This window comes from Macaca nemestrina, chromosome 2, assembly GCF_043159975.1.
Source record: "Macaca nemestrina isolate mMacNem1 chromosome 2, mMacNem.hap1, whole genome shotgun sequence".
Classification (NCBI taxonomy): Eukaryota; Metazoa; Chordata; class Mammalia; order Primates; family Cercopithecidae; genus Macaca; species Macaca nemestrina.
The window spans coordinates 2375000-2393257 of record NC_092126.1 but is presented as its reverse complement, the minus strand read 5'-3'; the positions used below and the strand labels follow the sequence as shown (position 1 = coordinate 2393257).

The 18258-nt window shown below is 37.9% G+C and overlaps 1 protein-coding gene and 1 long non-coding RNA gene across 26 annotated transcripts in view; both read left to right on the top strand.

Annotated features, from left to right (window-relative positions):
• LOC105470793 (discs large MAGUK scaffold protein 1) overlaps positions 1 to 18258 on the top strand; it is a 281159-nt gene that overhangs the window by 12438 nt on the left and 250463 nt on the right. For all 25 annotated transcript variants that reach the window (XM_071090611.1, XM_071090606.1, XM_011723039.2 and 22 more), the window contains exon 4: positions 1591 to 1757. In XM_071090611.1, the coding sequence (XP_070946712.1) occupies positions 1591 to 1757 (167 nt within the window). The remainder of the gene's footprint in view (positions 1 to 1590; positions 1758 to 18258) is intronic.
• On the top strand, positions 1764 to 9175 carry LOC139361821 (uncharacterized). The gene is made up of 2 exons (XR_011619499.1): positions 1764 to 5244; positions 7869 to 9175. It is a non-coding gene; the product is annotated as an uncharacterized lncRNA (long non-coding RNA).

Genomic DNA, 18258 nt, shown 5'->3' with positions numbered 1-18258 from the left:
GTGCTGGGATTACAGGCGGGAGCCATCGCGCCCAACCCGAGGGATGTGACTTTTGAAGCATTGTTTTGCTATAGTTGGAATTTGTTTTACATAGTGTGATGTAGGTGTGTGCGTGTGTGTATAGTGCGTCGTGTGTGTGCGTGCGTATGTGTGTATATAATATCCTTAACACCCCGTGAGGTAGGTTAATATTATCCTCACTGTACAAGCATTAGTTGTTACCAGCCCTTTACTTGGAAAGTTTTGCAATTCCACTGGTTATTAAAGCTGAAAGGGGGCTGGGTGCGGTGGCTCAGGCTTGTAATCCCAGCACTTTGGGAGCCTGAGGCAGGCAGATCACCTGAGGTCAGGAGTTCGAGAACAGCCTGGCCAACATGGTGAAACCCTGTCTCTACTAAAAATACAAAAATTAGCCAGGCATGGCGGCGCATGCCTGAAGTCCCAGCTACTCAGAGGCTGAGGCAGGAGAATTGCATGAACCTGGGAGGTGGAGGTTGCAGTGAGCCGAGATCACACCACTGCACTCCAGCCTGGGCGACAGAGCAAGGCTCTGTCTCAAAAAAAAAAAAAACAAAACAGAAAAACGCACACACACAACTGAAAAGGGAGTTAAGTTTGTCTCTATTTTGTGAAGTTTGTTTTTTAAAAGGACTAATGCTTTCAAAATAATGAGAAGTATAAGTTATTCTGTCTAAATGTTGTTTACAGTTATTATGAATTATTCTATACAGGATAATGCCCACTTTTACTGTTCCTTCTCTTTAAAAAAAATCCAAAATTATACAAGTTGGTGAATAAGGAACTGAGTGTGATGAATCTAAGTATAACTGCTACTTATAGCTTTGGAATAGCGTGAATAATTAGTGTTAATGTATTAAGTTCTTATAATTCTAGCTGTTTGCAAAGTCATTTGATCTTTTAAAAATCCTGGGCTATTATGAATTTATCATTTATTTTAGAGTTTTGTCATAACTTTTACTGTTTCTAAAGAATAAAATATTTAATTTACTGTTATAAAATATTCAGACTAGAGGATATCCGAAAGCCCTTCTGGTTCTTTGATTTTAATTTCCTCTTTTTTTGGCTTTGGCTTTGGCTAGAAGGGCAATTAAAACCACTTGAGGGATTTACATTCCCAGCTTAAATATTGGTGGTGAACAGTAATAACTCATATCTGTGGAATTCACAATAATGATATTAGCTACCGTCTGTTAGGAGCCCATTCGGTGCTATAGTGGTAGGCATTTTATATATATTATACTCAATCCTTGAAACAATTCACAGTGGTAAGAGGCAAGTTACCAGAGGTTAAGTAGTTTGCCTGAACTTGTAGCTGGTTGGTGATGGAGTTGGGATTTGAACCAAGCACTGACTTTAAAGTCTAAAAAGCCTATGAATTTTATACTGTGCCCTGCAGGTTCTGATATGATTGTGATGTAATGAAATAATATTCACTATTTAAGTACATTATACGATGGGAATTAATTTATGAATCTAGAGTAAAAATTGTGCTTTTGAGTTATGTTAAAGCATTGCATAATTTAGTTAGAAAATATAAATACTTTTGAATTTTTATTTTCCTTCTTCTAGATATTCAAGAATTTTATGAAGTGACCTTACTGGATAATCCAAAATGTATAGATCGTTCTAAGCTGTCCGAACCAATTCAGCCTGTGAATACTTGGGAAATTTCCAGCCTCCCAAGCTCTACTGTGACTTCAGAAACACTGCCCAGCAGCCTTAGCCCTAGTGTGGAGGTAAGATGGAAAATCTGTTCTGAAGCTGTTTGTTAGTGATCAGTTTATTTGTACTACTGTGTTTCTTCATTTTATTACAATAATATTTTATTTTGTGGAAGTATTATTTATTATAAAGAGAATGGGGTTAAAATATTTTTGAAAAGCAAAGCTCAGATTCTCTGTTGCCCCTGTTTTAAAATGTTATGAATGTTTGAGGTCTGAAATACTTGATTTAGACTATTAAAAAGTTCTTTGCATGATAGACCTCAACAAGGCTTCATCTGTGTGATAATTAAAATGGAAATGAAAATGGTACTTTGAAAAGATGGTTTTGCTCTGGTATTCTTTCCTAGAAATAGGATATAGTTTTGTGGTCTGGGCTGCTAAGTTGTACCCATTTATCTCAAGGAATCTCTGTTTATTGGCTTGAAGGATGGCATTCAAACTCACTACAGACTGAAGAGTAAACCTGAGCATCAGCCTTGGTTTCTACATTTTCCACAGTTAAAGCTATTTCTTTGAGTATTCATAACTGTCTTAGCAATACTTGTTTTGTGTGTTACACTGTTGCCCAGTTGGATATGGTATAGCGGAGGTATGAAGCATTTTGTAATGAAGATTCTGCCCAAGAAGCATCAGTCATTTGAAAGTGGTTATCTGTCTGAATTTGAATCTAGTCCTTTCTAGTTGGTGTAAGATAGTGGCAGTGCCTGGAAAATGCAGTGTTTCTGTTTGGTGACTAATCAGTCAGGGAAAAGTGGTGGTAGGCCGCAGCCAGATAGCTAGCACTGTGGTAAAGAAACCAGATGGTTTCTCAGTTTTAAGTAACATAGAACTATAGAATTTTAGAGCAGGAAGAATCAGAGCACATCTGACCCCTTGTCTTCATTTTAAAGATGAGGAAACTGAGATCCAGAATAAAACGACTTAACCCAATTTATTTAGCTGGTTTGGGCAATTCTACCTTTGAATTTCAGGCCTCTTAACACCCAGCTCACAGTTCTCTTTATTAATCCTAGACCTTGTATGTTTCTTTTTGATCAGAGAGTATAATGTTTATTGTGTATATCCTTATTTTCTTTATGCTTTTTTTTCCCTATCACTTTTTCCAGGATAATTCCTATTTCCATGGGTTAATACATCACTTGCTTTTATAATAGTTCATTTCTGAGGTCTACTGCAAATAGATTTTTAAAATGTCTTCAATCAGTTATTGCTATGGTTTGAATGTGTCCCCTCTAGAATTCAGGTGCTGCCAGTGTGAAAATAATGAGAGGTGGGCCTGTAGGAGGTGATTAGGCCATGAGGACTCCTCCATCCTTCTTGGGATTAAGGCCCTTATAAAAGAGGCTCCACAGCCTGGGGACGGTGGCTCATGCCTATAATCCCAGCACTTTGGGAGGCTGAGGCGGGTGGATTGCTTGAGGTCAGGAGTTTGAGACCAGCCTGGCCAACATGGTGAAACCCCGTGTCATGTCTAAAATACAAAAATTAGCTGAGCGTGGTGTCATGCGCCTGTAATCCCAGCTACCAGGGAGGCTGAGGCAGGAGAATTGCTTGAACCCAGGAGGTGGAGGTTGCAGTGACCTGAGATCGTACCACTGCTCTCCAGCCTGGGCGACAGAGCGAGACTCCATCTCAAAAAAAAAAAAGAGCCTCCACAAAAAGTTTAGCATTTTAGCTTACCTTTTTGCTTTCTACTGTGTTAAGATGCAACAAGAAGGCCCTTACCAGATCAAATGCCTGGATCTTGGACTTCCCAGCCTCCAGAATTGTGAGAAATTATTTTTTGTTTTTCATAAATTACCCAGTCTCAGGTATGCAGCTGTAGCAACACAAAATGGACTAAGACAGTTATTTCACATTTATTGTGTTAGTTCTCAGTTAGAAAATTGCTTATGTAAAAAATATGTTAAACTTTAAGAGAATTGACTTATTTAATTGTTTACTAGTGTTTTTTATTGTTTGATTTACGATACCTTTGATTATAAAGCCCAGAATGCTTATACTCGATTTACTTATTTTTATAGGAGATTGTTTAAGTAATGGCTGAATCAGTGTAATCATTGACAGTAAATATTTGACATTGTTGGTGGGAATGTAAATTACTATAGCTATTATGGAAAACAGTATGCAGGTTTCTCAAAAAAACTAAAACTAGAACTGCCCACCAGCAATCCCAGTAGTGGGTATCTGTCTAGAAGAAAGGATATCAGAATAGCAAAGGGATACCTGCACCCGCATGTTTATTGCAGCACTATTCACAGTGGCTGAGATATGGAATCAGTCTAAATATTCATCAACAGATGAATGGATAAAGTGTGACACATATATATATGTACACATACATAAACACACACACAATGGACTACTATTCAGCCATAAAAAGAATGAAATCCTGTCATTTCCAGCAACATGGATGGAACTGGAGGTCATTATATGAAATTAAGTAAGCCAGGCACAGAAAGATAAATATCACGTGTTCTCATGTGGGAGCTAAAAATGTTGATCTCATGGAGGTAAAGAGTAGAATGATAGTTACCAGAGACTGGGAAGGGTGGGAGAGGGAAAAGATGAAGAGTGGATGGTTAATGAGTTCAAAAATAGTTAGAGGGAATACATTCTACTGTTCAGTGGCACAGTAGGGTGACTATAGTTAACAACAATTTATTGTATATTTCAAAATGGTTTAGAAGATTTGAAATGTCCCCAACACAAAGAAATGATAAATGTTTGAGACGATGAATATTCTAAATACCCTGATTTGACCGTTACACGTTGTATGCATGTATCAAAATATCACATGTACCCTGTAAATACATACAATTATATATCAATAATAATATTTTTAACTGTAAATATTCATTAAGGTTGAATACTTGGACAGTTTTGTAAGCTTAAAGTTTTTTTCCATATAGATTTCATTCAGGAAGATCAGTAGTGCATTGAATTTCATCAGCAGTGACATTGGTAACACTTCAATTTTTATAAAATTACGAGGCACTCATGTCTAGAATGCTATTTGCAGCTCTGGTTTCTTTACCTCCTGAAAGATATATTATGAACATGATAAAACACTTCAAATGAATAGGAGAATAAGAACTTTCATATTGTGAGTGTCAGATCTTACTGGTTTGGAAAGTAGATGAGAAGAGAGTATGGTCACAGAGTGTTGTTTAGTGCATGGCACATGGAAATTGCTGTAGTAATGTTGGAAATCTGTTCCTATTCATGAATAGACTCTAAGGGAAACATTGGGATATGTCCATCAAGTCCTAGATTTTTAAAAAGTAGCAAAAAACTGTGTGTATCAAACTTGAATGAGCAAGGTCAATTAGTAGGAAGTACCGTCTTACAGAGATGTCAGAAAATCCTGACAAATGTTTGTCTGAAAATGTAAATAGTTTTGAAACACACTGATGGATGATATTTATAACGGTTTTTTTAAAAAACCTGGAATGTTTGGGGATTTAATTTCTACTTTTTGAGGGTGCTATGATAGAAGGTAAGCATATTCCTGTTCACCCATCCATTCATGCTTCATTTGGAAAACTTGGCTAAGTGATCATCTGATCCCTTGTTTCATTTGCTACTTTAGACTCTTGAGGCATGACGTTTAGGACTAAAAAGGGACTTACAGAATCTACTTACTCAAAACAAATAACTTAAAACTTAAAGTTTATTGTACTATAACTTGAAAAATTTGAAAATCTTAAAACTTTTTTGTCTTAAAGAGAATTTAGGTTATACTTGTGTACTAATTCTTGGATATAATAATCTTTTCCAACAAAATTGCATGCGACATGCCTCTTTGACTTCATGTTTGCTTTTGCAGAACTAAAAGAGGGTTATTTTTGCTAAAAGTATTTAAGATTACTCAATTTCCACAAAGGCTTGACTGTTATTCTCTTAAAATGCAAATCTTCATCTTTAAAGCATCTATCAGGTTTTCTTTGTCTTTCTTTTTTTTTTTTTTTTTTTTTTTTTTTAAATAACAGTTAACTGATCTAACTCTTGCCAGGTCATTTTCAGTTACTTTGTGACTTTATAACTTTGTTTCTTCTGTATCTTCTGAAGTAGTAAATATAAAGTGACAGGATTAGTATCCCATTTTCTTAAAATTTTCTTTTTGTGTATATATTATCTTTTACTTTGAGCATATGTCTAGTGAGATGTTTGGAATAATGTTTGTATAATATTTAATGATTGTTTCAAAGTGATAGGGATTTTTTTCTTTTTTGCACTTTTCTATATTACTTTTTTTGTTTTTTTAGAAACTGTGTCTCACTCTGTCGCCCAGGCTGGAGTGCAGTGGTGCCATCATAACTCACTGTATCCTCAAACTTCTGGGCTCCAGAGATCATCCTGCCTCAGCCTACTGAGTAGCTCGGCCTACATGTGTGCACCACCACACCCAGCTAAAATTATTTCTTTTTTTTTTTTGGAGACAGAGTCTTGCTCTGCCACCCAGGCTAGAGTACAATGGTACGATCTTGGCTCACTGCAACCTCCAGCTCCCAGGTTCAGGTGATTCTTCCACCTCAGCCTCCTGAGTAGCTGGGATTACAGGCACCCACCATCACACGTGGCTAATTTTTGTGTTTTTTGTAGAGATGGGGTTTCACCATGTTGGCCAGGCTGGTCTTGAACTCCTGACCTCGGGTGATCCGCCTGCCTTGGCCTCCCAAAGTGCTGGAATTACAAGTATGAGTCATCACACCCAACCCTAAAACCATTTCTTTAAACGGTTTTTTGAAGACTGGGTCTCACTGTGTTGCCTAGGCTAGTCTCAGACTCCTGGTGGTGGTCTCCAGCAGTCCTGCCACCTCAGCCTCCAGAGTAGCTGGGATTACAGGTGTAAGGCACCACACCCATCTCTCTCTATTAATTTTTAAAAATAACGTGTCATTTTTATAAGAACAGTTCTGTTCTAAAATAAGAGTGAATTACTTTTAGAGATTATAATGAAGGATATATGGCTTTTGAAAAAAGCAAGATTAAAGAGTAGGAGGAATTGCCTGATTTAATGGGATATTTCAGTAGAAAAGGGTTGATTTATAAGAAAGGATAGGTGACTCTCTTAAGAAGATGAAACCAGGCATGGTGGTTCACACCTGTAATCCTAGCACTTTTGGAGGCCCTGGCAGGCGAATCACCTGAGGTCAGGAGTTCAAGACCAACCTGGGCAACATGGCGAAACCCTGTCTTTACTAAAAATACAAAAATTAGCCAGATGTGGTGGTTCGTGCCTGTGGTCCCAGCTACTTGGGAGGCAGAGGCATGAGGATCGCCTGAACCCAGGAAGTGGAGGTTGACAAGGAACCTGGGTAGCCAGAATCATACCACTGCACTCCAGCTGGGTAACAGGGTGAGACTCCCTCTCAAAAAAAAAAAAAAAAAAAAAGCAAGATGAAAGAGTAGGAGGAATTGCCTGATTTAATGGGACATTTCAGTAGAAAAGGATGCACCCTACTCCGAACATCACAATATATTTTAACTAGAGCAGAGATTCAAAGGTTAAAAAAAAAAAAAAGAAACCATTAAAGTAAGATTTTGGGGCTGGGCCCAGTGGCTCATGCCTGTAATTCCAGCAATTTGGGAGGCCAAGGTGGGCAGATCGCTTAAGCTCAGAAGTTTGAAACCAACCTGGGCAACATGGCGAAACTCCATCTCTACAAAAAATACAAAAATTAGCTGAGCGTAGTGGCTCCCTCCTGTGGTCCCAGCTACTCAGAAGGCTGAGGTGGGAAGATCACTTGAGTCCGGAGGTTAAGGCTGGAGTGAGCCAAGATCGCACCACCCTACTCAAGCCTGGGCGACAGAGTGAGACCCTGTCTCCAAACAAAAAAAAAAGTTTAAAATTAAAAAAATATAAAAATTTTGAATTTTAATAGGAAAGGCTTTTCTAACCATGACCAAAAAACACCACAAAAATTAAAAGGTTAAGGATGCTGCTGACTTTATAGAATTTCTTTGTGGACTTTGACTTCAAATTTTGATTGTAGAACTTCTGAATCTTGAAAGATATAATACGAAGATAAATGATACACTAGGATGAAAATTTGTCACATATATGAAAAAGGACTAATCTTAATTTCCAATCCTTACAACCTAAGAAACCTCTTACAGATGCTGAGAAAAAGACCCATGTGCCATAGGAAACTGACTCAACAATGTGAATATTGTAGTTTGGAGAAAAAGAAATATATGTGGGCCAATAATCCTATGAAGAAATACTCAACCACACTTAAAAATGCAAATTACATTGACAGCAAGGATATTTTTAACAAATTTGATTGTCAGAGATTAGATAAATAGGAGAAAACAAGTACAGTTAGTAAAAGGGAGAATGCAGTAGTGCAACTAATTTGAAAGACAACTTGATAGTATATATTCGTATCCTTTGATCCAGCATATGCTACAGATTTACTCAAAAGTTATTGAAGATATTTGTACAGGGATGCTCATTGCAGCCTTATATTAGTAAAAATCGACAGGGAATATAAAAGATTATCAGTAAGAAATCGGTTAAACACATTATGGTAGAGCCATTTAATGCAAGATAAAGTAGCAGGCATAATATATTCTGTATCTACTATGTGTTATTAAATAAGTGAAAGCAGGTTACATATCAGGAGGCACAGTATGACTTAGTGTAAAAAGAAAAGAAAACCGTGAGGTTAGGCATATCTGGAAGAATATACACATAGTCTGCTTTCAATAGTATTCTTTTAAAATTGATAAATAATTATGCATATTTATATGGTGCATGTGATATTTTGATACATGCATACCATGTGTAATGATCAAATCAGGGTAATTGGGATATCCATCATCTCAAGCATTTATCATTTCTTTGTATTGAGAATATTCCACATTTTCTCTTGTAGCTGTTTTAAAATATACAATAAATTGTTGTTACCTGTAGTCACCTGCTGTGTTATTGAACACTTCTAATTGTGTTTTTGTACCTATTAACCAACCTGTCTTCATCCCCTCCTTCACTCTACCCTTCTCAGCCTCTGATAAACTACCGTTCTACTCTCCAACTCCATGAGGTCAGCTTTTTAGCTTCCATATGTGAGTGGCAACATGTGATATTTGCCTTTCTTTGCCTGGCTTATTTTTCATAAGATACCCTTCAGGCTCATCCATGATGCTGCAGATGACAGGACTTCATGCTTTGTTATGGCTGAATAATATTCTGTTGTCTATATACACTACATTTTATTTATTCATCTGTTGATGGACACTTAGGCTAATTCCATATTGTGGCAATTGAGAGTAGTGGTGCGATAAACATGGGCATGTAGAGATCTCTTTGATATACTGGTTTCTTTTCTTTTGGGTTTATACGTCGCAGTGAGAGTGCTGGATTAAATGGTGGTTGAGAAATGACCATGCTGTCTTCCATAGTAGCTGTACTAATTTATATTCCCATCAACAGTGTACCAGAGTGTCCCTTTCTCTACATCCGTAGCCAGCATCTGTTATTTGTGGTCTTTTTGATAATAGGCATTTTAACTGAGGTAAGAGAATATCTTTTTTCTTTTTTATTTTTGAGACAGAGTCTTGCTCTGTCGCCCAGGCTGGAGTGCAGTGGTGTGGTCTCAGCCCACTGCAACCTCCGTCTCCCAGGTTCAAGCGATTCTCCTGCCTCAGCCTCCTGATAGCTGGGACTACAGGTGTGCTCTGCCATGCCCGGCTAATTTTTTGAGTATTTTTAGTAGACACAGGGTTTCACTATGCTGGCTTGTCTGGTCTCGAAGTCCTGACCTCGTGATCCACCCGCCTCGGCCTCCCAAAGTGCTGGGATTACAGGCGTGAGCCACCGTGCCCAACTTATTATGGTTTTGATTTCCATTTCCCTGAATATTAGTAATGTTGAACATTTTTTCATACACCATTTAACCATTTGTATGTCTTTTGAGAAATGTGTAATCAGATCATTTGTGCATTTCAAAATCAGATACTTGCTTTTTTGTTGCTCCTTATATATTCTGGTTGTTAATCCTTGTCAGATAAATTGCTAATATTTTCTCCCATTCTGTGAGTTGTTTCATCACTCTGTTGGTCATTTCCTTTGCTGTACAGGATCTTTTTAGCTTCATGTTATCTCATTTACCTATTTTTGCTTTTGTTGCCTGTGCTTTTGAAGTCTTACCTAAAAAATCTTTGCCCTGACCAAACGTCCTGAAGCATTTCCCAATTGTTTTCCTATCGTATCATATCGTATCCTATCGTTTTGTATCATATTGATCGTATCTTTTCAGGTCTTAGATTTAAGTCTTTAATCTATTTTGGTTTGTTTCTATGTTTTCATATTGTGAGTGATGGGAGTCTAGATTCATTCTACATATGGATATCCAGTTTTTCCCAGCATCGTTTATCGAAGAGACTATCCTTTTCCCATTGTGTATTTTTGGCTGCTTTTCCAAAAATGAGTTGGCTTTAAATGTGTGGATTTATTTCTGCATTCTCTGTTCTGTTCCATTGGTCTGCGTGTGTGTTTTTAGATCAGTGCCATGCTTACTTGGTAACTGTAGCTTTGTAGTAGGTCAGGTAATGTGATGGCTCCAGTTTTATTAGTTCTGCTCAGGATTGTTCTGGGTATTCGGGGTGTTTTATGATTGTATATGAATTTTAGCCTTGTTTTTTCTATTTCAATGAAGAATGTCTTTGGTATTTTATTAGAGATTGTATTGAATCTGTATATTGCTTTGGGTAGTATGGATATTCTAACAATATTAGTTTTTCCAATCTATGAACGTGGGATATCTTTCCATTTTTTTTGTGTCCTCTTCAGTTTGTCTTAGCAGTGTTCTATAGTTTTCGTTGCTGAGATCTTTTACTACTTTGGTTAAATGTATTCCTAGGGTTTTTTTTTTTTTTTTTTTTTTGGTGGCTATTATAAATGTGATTGTTTTCTCGATTTCTTTTTTAGATTGTTTGGTGTTAGTCTATAGAAATACTATTTTTTTTTTGTATGTTGATTTTTGCATACAGCTTTTTAAAAGTTGCGCCTGTTATTTACAAGTCCCCCTTTTCAGTCCTTCAGTGTTTATCTTATTGGGAGGGGAGTTTGCTGACTGAATGGTGTTAAGGGATACTTTTCCCTTTTTCTGACCTTGTGTTTTAATATTTTAAAATAAGCCATCTGCTTTAATTTGAGTAGAGTTTTAGGAGGCAGTAGAGTTAAAAGTATATATTCAGCCGGGTGTGGTGGCTCACGCTTGTAATCCCAGCACTTTAGGAGGCTGAGGCGGGCGGATCACTTGAGGTCAGGAGTTCAAGACCAGCCTGACCAACATGGTGAAACCTCATCTTTACTAACAATATAAAAATTAGCCGGTTGTTGTGGCGCGAACCTGTAATCCCAGCTACTTGGGAGGCTGAGGCAGTATGCGTGGAGGCAGAGGTTGCAGTGAGCCGAGATTGCATCACTGTCTTCCAGCCTGGGTGACAGAGTAAGACCCTGTCTCAAAAAAAATTAAATAAATAAAATAAATTAAAAAAATTATACACACACATATTTATATATTCAGTGTACCAAGTTTAATCTGAAGTTCTCTAAACATTAACAAAAAATTTACTGAAATACTGTATAATCTTACATAAAGGTACACAAATCATAAAGGAATAGGTTGATTAATTACTGCATTGTGAATATACCAGGTCAAGAAAAAGAGCATGGAATGACTGCTAACAGGTTCTGGAATTAGATAGTGATGGTAGTTGTACAAGTCTATGAAAATATCAAAAATCACTGAATTGTACACTTCAAAATTTGGTGAATTTTATAGCATGTCCATTTTATCTCAGTTTAAAAAAGAAAAATACCAGCACCCCAGAAGTCTTTCTTGTACTCTTCCTATTTACTACCTGTCCCTCTTCCTCAGAGGACCATCCCAGTCTCCGTCATAGATTAGTTTTGTGTTCTTTTAAATTACATACAAACAGAATTACACAGTGTATATGCCCCCTTGTGTGTAGCTTCTTTTTTTCTTTTGTTTGGCATTTCATCTATGTAGTTAAAATTTTTCATCCTTACTGTTGTATGATATACCATTGTATGATATACCATTGTATGATATACCAAAATATATTTACACATTCTGCTGTTGACGGTCATGTGGGTTGTTTCCAGTTTTGGTTAGTGTTGCATTGAACATTCTTTTACATTCAGGTCTGCTGTAACACAACAGAACTTTCCTAAAAATCACCATACTATGAAAAATGGCACAATGAAAACCACAGGCGTTATTTGAAAAATGAGGGTAGGGGCCAAACACTTAAAACTTTGTGAGTGACGTATTAAAAGAGATTAAAACCTAATAAAAATGACAGCACAGTTTTACACTTTTTTTTTCCCCCTTAGAGGAGGTCTTGCTTTGTTCGTCAGGCTAGTGTGAGGTGGTGTGATCATAGCTGACTGCACCCTTGAACTAACGGGCTCAAGCTCCCCTCTGCCTCAGCCTCCCAAGTAGCTGAGATAATAGGCGTGAGCCACTGTGCCCAGTTTATGCATGTTAAATGGTGAATACTACAGTCAACACGGCATTTTACCTTGGAAAAAAAACTCAGCTTTGCTTGTGGGAGTGTGTTGCAAAGAGTTGCAGCTTGTGAGTTCCCGTGACGTGCTAGCTGGGGGAGTTATCTGAAATTGGATGAAAAGTTATAGCACCAGTTGTAGATGAGTGTGGATCATAAAAATCCCATGAACTCAAGTACCTGGTAGATGTCTGAGGTGTGTGTATTTTGTGTGTTCTTATGTGGCTCATACAGTCTGGGCGCAGTGTTTCGCCTTCACCTCGTCTTTCTCACAGACAAGAGTGTACCTAAGCAAACATGAAGTTTATTTTGTGTTCATATTGTTCCCTAATACATCAGTCCTACTAGAACAAGTGTGTGTTTTCAAAATGAGTTATAGCAGAACTGACTGTCATTTTTTAGGGGGCACCTATATACTCATTTTTGTTGCATATATACCTAAGCATGAAAATTGAATGCGTATGTTTAGTTTTAGTACTTAATGCCAACAGTTTTGCAAAATGATTATGCCTGTTTTCATAATTTTGGCCAGCATATGCAATATTTATTTGCTTCACATCTTTGCCAACATTAGTTAATAATTTTAACCATTCCAGTAGGTATGTTAAATATACTTTATATTGTTTTATTTGCATTTTCTCTGTCATTAACAAGATTAACAAGCACCTTTTCATATGTTTGTTGTTCATTTTGCTTTTCTTGTGAAGTGTCTGTTCAAGTTTCTTGTTTACTTTTTTCTTTTTTTTTTTTTTAAAGACAGAGTCTCGCTTTATCGCCCAGGCTGGAGTGCAGTGGCGCCATCTTGGCTCACTGCAAGCCCTGCCTTCTGGGTTTGCGCCATTCTCCTACCTCAGCCTCCGGAGTAGCTGGGACTACAGGCACCCGCCACCACGCCCCGCTAATTTTTTTATATTTTAGTAGAGACAGGGTTTCACCATGTTAGCCAGGATGGTCTCTATCTCCTGACTTTGTGATCCGCCGCCTCAGCTTCCCAAAGTGTTGGGATTACAGGTGTGAGCCATCGCGCCCGGCCCTCTTGTTTACTTTTTAATCTGTCCTTTGTCCTATTGATTTGCAGGAGTTCTTTATCTGCATATGATTCCTTTGTTAAATATATATATTGTAAAATATTTCCTTCCATTCTGAGAAATTATTTTCCTTATGATATCTTTTAAAGATGAAGATTTCTTAAAGTTAAAGTAATCCAGTTTATGGTTAATATGCTTTGTGCCTACCGAAGTGTTTTCCAACTCTAAGGTCTTTAAGCTACTCTAGTATTTGTCAGAAGCTTGCATTTTGCTTTTTCACCCTCACCTCTGTAATCGATGCTGCAATTTGTAAAATTTCACCTGAATCAGCATTTCAGTCCGTCTCCATCCTTGTCATTTAATCTAAACCACCCTCATTTTTTGACTAGGTTATTGGAATAGCCCCTTTAATTGCCCTATCTGCATTCACTCTTGCCTCTTTCAAATTTATCACCACTTTGCCTCCATGTGACATTATCTTTTATTTATTTATTAATTTTTTTTGAGACAGAGTCTCTGTTGCCCAGGCTGGAGTGCAGTGGTGCAATCTCTGCTCGCTGCAACCTCCGCCTGCTGGGTTCAAGTGATTCTCCTGCCTCAGCCTCCTGAGTAACTGGAATTACAGGCACGCCCTACCACACCTGGCTAATTTTTGTGTTTTTAGTAGAGATGGGGTTTCACCGTGTTGGACAGGCTGGTCTCGAACTCCTGACCTCAAGTGATTCACCTGCCTCAGCCTCCCAAAGTGCTGGGATTATAGGTGTGAGCCAACACTCCTGACCCATGTAATGTTATGTTCATAAAATGCAAATTATGTCATTACTCTTTAGTGGGTTTCCATTTCTCTTAGAATGAAGTAGGAAATTCCTAGTGAGATCCCCAATTCCTAAATTATTTCACCACTGCCTGTTTTTTCCACCGTCTTCTTTTATAACTTTTTTTTTTCTTGACCACTGTTTCCTCTTGCCTCAGGGTCTCCACATAATGTTCTTTCTGCATAGAAGTCTGTTTCTACTTCTTTTGCCAATTCCTCATTTTTAGCATCTCAGTTTAAATGTCAGTTCATCCAGCCATTCATTTTTTTCAGCAGATACATATTGAGCACCTGGTATGTACCATGCAGTGAACAAGGCACTTAAACAAAGCAAGCATTTCTGTCCTCATGGAGCTTACATTCTAATGGGGAAGCCGGCAATAATAAATTAGTAGATTATCTGGTATATTACAAGGGGAGAAGTGATGTAGGAGAGAAAAGAGCAGATGAAGGGGGCTCAGGAATGCCAGATTGTGGGGATACTTTGCAATTTTAAATAGGTTCAATGAGAGGTAACATTGTGTGAAGCGCTGGGAGATGCTGCGGCTTTCTGAGGGATAGCCAGTGCAGAGACTCTCAGGAAGGAGTGAGGCCGGAATAGATGAGAAATAGCTAGATGGCCAGTATGACTGGAGCAGAGTGAGTAAGGGAACGCGCAGTGCGAGATGAGGTCAGTGGGTAAGACTGGTGCAGATCAGGTGAAACCATTGCAGGATTTTGGAGCAGAAGGGGAATGTTATTTGACTTAACAAAAGGATCACTCAGGCTGTTGTGTTGAAAATACAGTAGGGAAAAGGGTAGAAGTAAGGGACCTGTTGGGAGGCTGTTTTAGTAATCCAGTTAAGGATGAATGTTGGCTTATCAACCAAAATGGTGACAGTGGAGGTGCTAAATGGCTGAATTATGGATATTTTGAATGCAGAGCATGAGGATTTGAGGACAGATTAGAAACAGGTTATGAAAGTAAGACTTGAGTCAAAAAATCACTACAAGACAGTCAAGGATCACTGCAAGGCCGCTTTCTGATGGAAGCCTTCCTTTACCTCTCAGATTCAGTCAGTCTTTGTTGTAGCACTTTGTACCTCTGCTTAATCATATTCATCACTGTTGTAGTTAAATACTCTATTATATATTATTTTGTGTGTATTTGGATCTCCACTAGACTGTAACTTTCCTGAGACTAGGAACTATCTTCTTCTTTTTTTTATTTTTTATTTTTTTATATTTTGGAGACAGGGTCTTGCTCTAGCGCTCAGGCTGGAGTGCAGTGGTGCCATTTCAGCTCACTGCAGTCTCTGCCTCCTGGGCTCAAGCAGTCCTCCTGCCTCAGCGTCTCGAGTAGCTGGGACTGCAGGCACATGCTAGCATACCTGGGTAATTTTCGTATTTTTTTTATAGAGATGGGGTCTCACTGTATTGCCCAGGCTGGTCTTGAACTGCGCTTAAGCAATCCGCTCGCCTTGGCCTCCCAAAGGGCTGGATTATAGGTGTGAGCCACCACACCTGCTAAACTGTCTTTCTTATTCACTGAAATATGTATAATACTTGCAGTAGTTGTTCTGTAAATATTTTTTGAATGAAGTGAGAGCTGTGGGTCTTACTGTAATTAAAGAATGGGCCAAAGGTGATTATGTTTCTTCTAAGTTTTTATTATACAGAATTTTAAAGATACAGTAAAATTGAGAGAGTAGTATAACAAACATCCATATAGATTCACTAGTTGCTAACATTTTGTCATATTTGCTTTTCCTGTATGCGTGTATTTTTTGGAACTATTTGAAAATCAGTTGTAGACATCATGCACTTAAACTATTAAAGCTTCGGCACACATCTCCTAAGAGTAAGAATAGTTAGATATTCTTCTGTGTAATCTTAGTACCATTAGCACATCTGAGAAAATTAGCAATAATTGTTCAATTTTCTGTCCAGTCTCTATTCAAAATTGTCCCCAATCTATTTTATGGGACTTTAAAAAAAATCAGATTAATCAGTACACATACCATTTATGCATTTGATTGTTAGGTATCTGGTTTTAATTGGGTTTTCCTAAAAGCAAAACCTGAGGAGGAGGGCTTAGGTGCTACTAATTTATTTAGAATTCATTCCTAGAGAGCAGAAGTGAGGGAAAGGGGGAAGAGATTATAGGAAGGGGAAAAACTAATACAAGGATGCTTCCTGCCACTAAATGTGACTGATTTTTGTATCCTTGGTATTGCGTCCCTGAGAAGCCATGTATACTGCATGTTAGGACTCTGGAAAGAAAGAGAAAGAATTTATCTACTGGCTTCTAGTGGGCGGCAGTTCCCCCACACTTTAGGGTTGTGGATTTGTCAGTGTAGGTGATGTGGTTGATTTGTAGTGTCCGGTGTTGTGGTTATCAGGAAAGCCCCAAGGGAGGAGGGTGAGAGGAGGAGATGTGGACTGGGGGCCACAGGCACAAAGTGTTGCTGAGGCTGCTCAGGATGAAAGATAAGTGTGAAGATCTGGGGGCGACTGTTGGAATGGGTTGGGAGTACACATACCACATCTGGTGCAGTGTCTCTAGTCTTTTGTCATCTAGTAGAATCGTCTTCCTTATCTTCTTTTCCCCCGCTTTAAATGACATTATCTTTTTGAAGAGACCATGCCAGTTGTTTTACAGACTGTCACACATTCTTTATTTGTCTAATTTGTTTCCTCGTGTTATTTAACTCATTCCACTAAGTCTTGTATCTCTGGTAAGAGGAAGTTAGGTGTAAAGGTTGATTAGACTCGCTTTTGGTAAGCAGACTTCATAGTGATACGCAGTGTTGTGTTTCGTATTGCATCATCGGGAAGCACACAGTGTCGGGTTGTTGCTCTTGTGGTGTCGAGTTGGATTGCTTAAAGGTGGGGACCTCCAGATCTTCCACAGGAAAGGTACGTTTTTCTTGTTGATACTATGAAGTGTGTGTGGGGATGTACTTTGGCACCTTGTAGTGAGTCAGTTTCCACCCATTGCTGATCATTGCCAAATCACTACATTTAAGGTTTCAAAATGTGATTTTTCTCCCCAATTTTATCATTCCATTTGTATTTATTAGTTGACATTCTTCTATAACACTCTTTTTCTTCATCAACTAGGGATGAACTTTCTGTTCCTTCTAAAAAGACAGGCTAAAGTTTACGTTACTTTCTTTGAATGATCAGTTATTTGAGTAGTTTATGTGATAATCCCCTCCAGAGATTGCGAAGTTTGCCCTTTTTCTGGATATCTCTCTTTACAGAGTTATCACCGTATACTGAGAAATTTTTATTGACTAAATGTTTACATACATTTAAGTTTGGATGCTCATATTACTTCGTATTTGACTAGACGAATCACTTGAAGGGGTATCTGTGTTTTCTTCGGATATGCTCTGCTAGTCAAGCATGTCCTTGCCTTCCAGCAATTTTCCCAAGTTTATTTTGAGTTTTCACTGCCCCTGAACTAGAATCCATGCAAGCGATGGTTTCCATTTTTCTATTCCTAGGGGTTGCTTTCTCTTTGAGGTGTTATTTTTGAGAGGTAAGAAAGTGGACAGGCAGGTGACACATTCTTCCAACTTTAGCCTTTTGCCCCAGAACTGGTAAAATAAAATTTGAGAAATACTGCGTGAGAAGAAAGCACATATTGTATTGATTTTAAAATATTAATATTGTAAAATATTAATACAATGTTTTGCATTAATATTTTAAAATGAATATGTTTTGTCTTCCTTTCTTAGACTCATGTGTTCCACAGGAATGGATTAAAATAATAACCATATCATTTTTCAAATAGCATAGTTTTAAAAGGCATATCACATACATTGCAGTAATTTGGGATGTCAGAGGAGCATGAATTCATTCTTGCTATAGCCTCCTAACATACATGAGGTGAGCCAGATTTTGGTTTTTAATATGTGGAGCTTATACTGTGTTTACTTTAGAATTTATCAAACTGTCATTCAGGGATGTTGGTACTGCCCAACCTTGTGGTATTACCCTATAGAAAAACTGATTAGAACTTCAGGCTTCAAGACGGATGTTTCTGTTTTTGTTTAGTAACTTTCTTGGCAGTTGTACTTACTACCTAGACAAAGGAAAATATTGCAATAAAGTTAAAATAAGGAGAGAAAGAACTAAT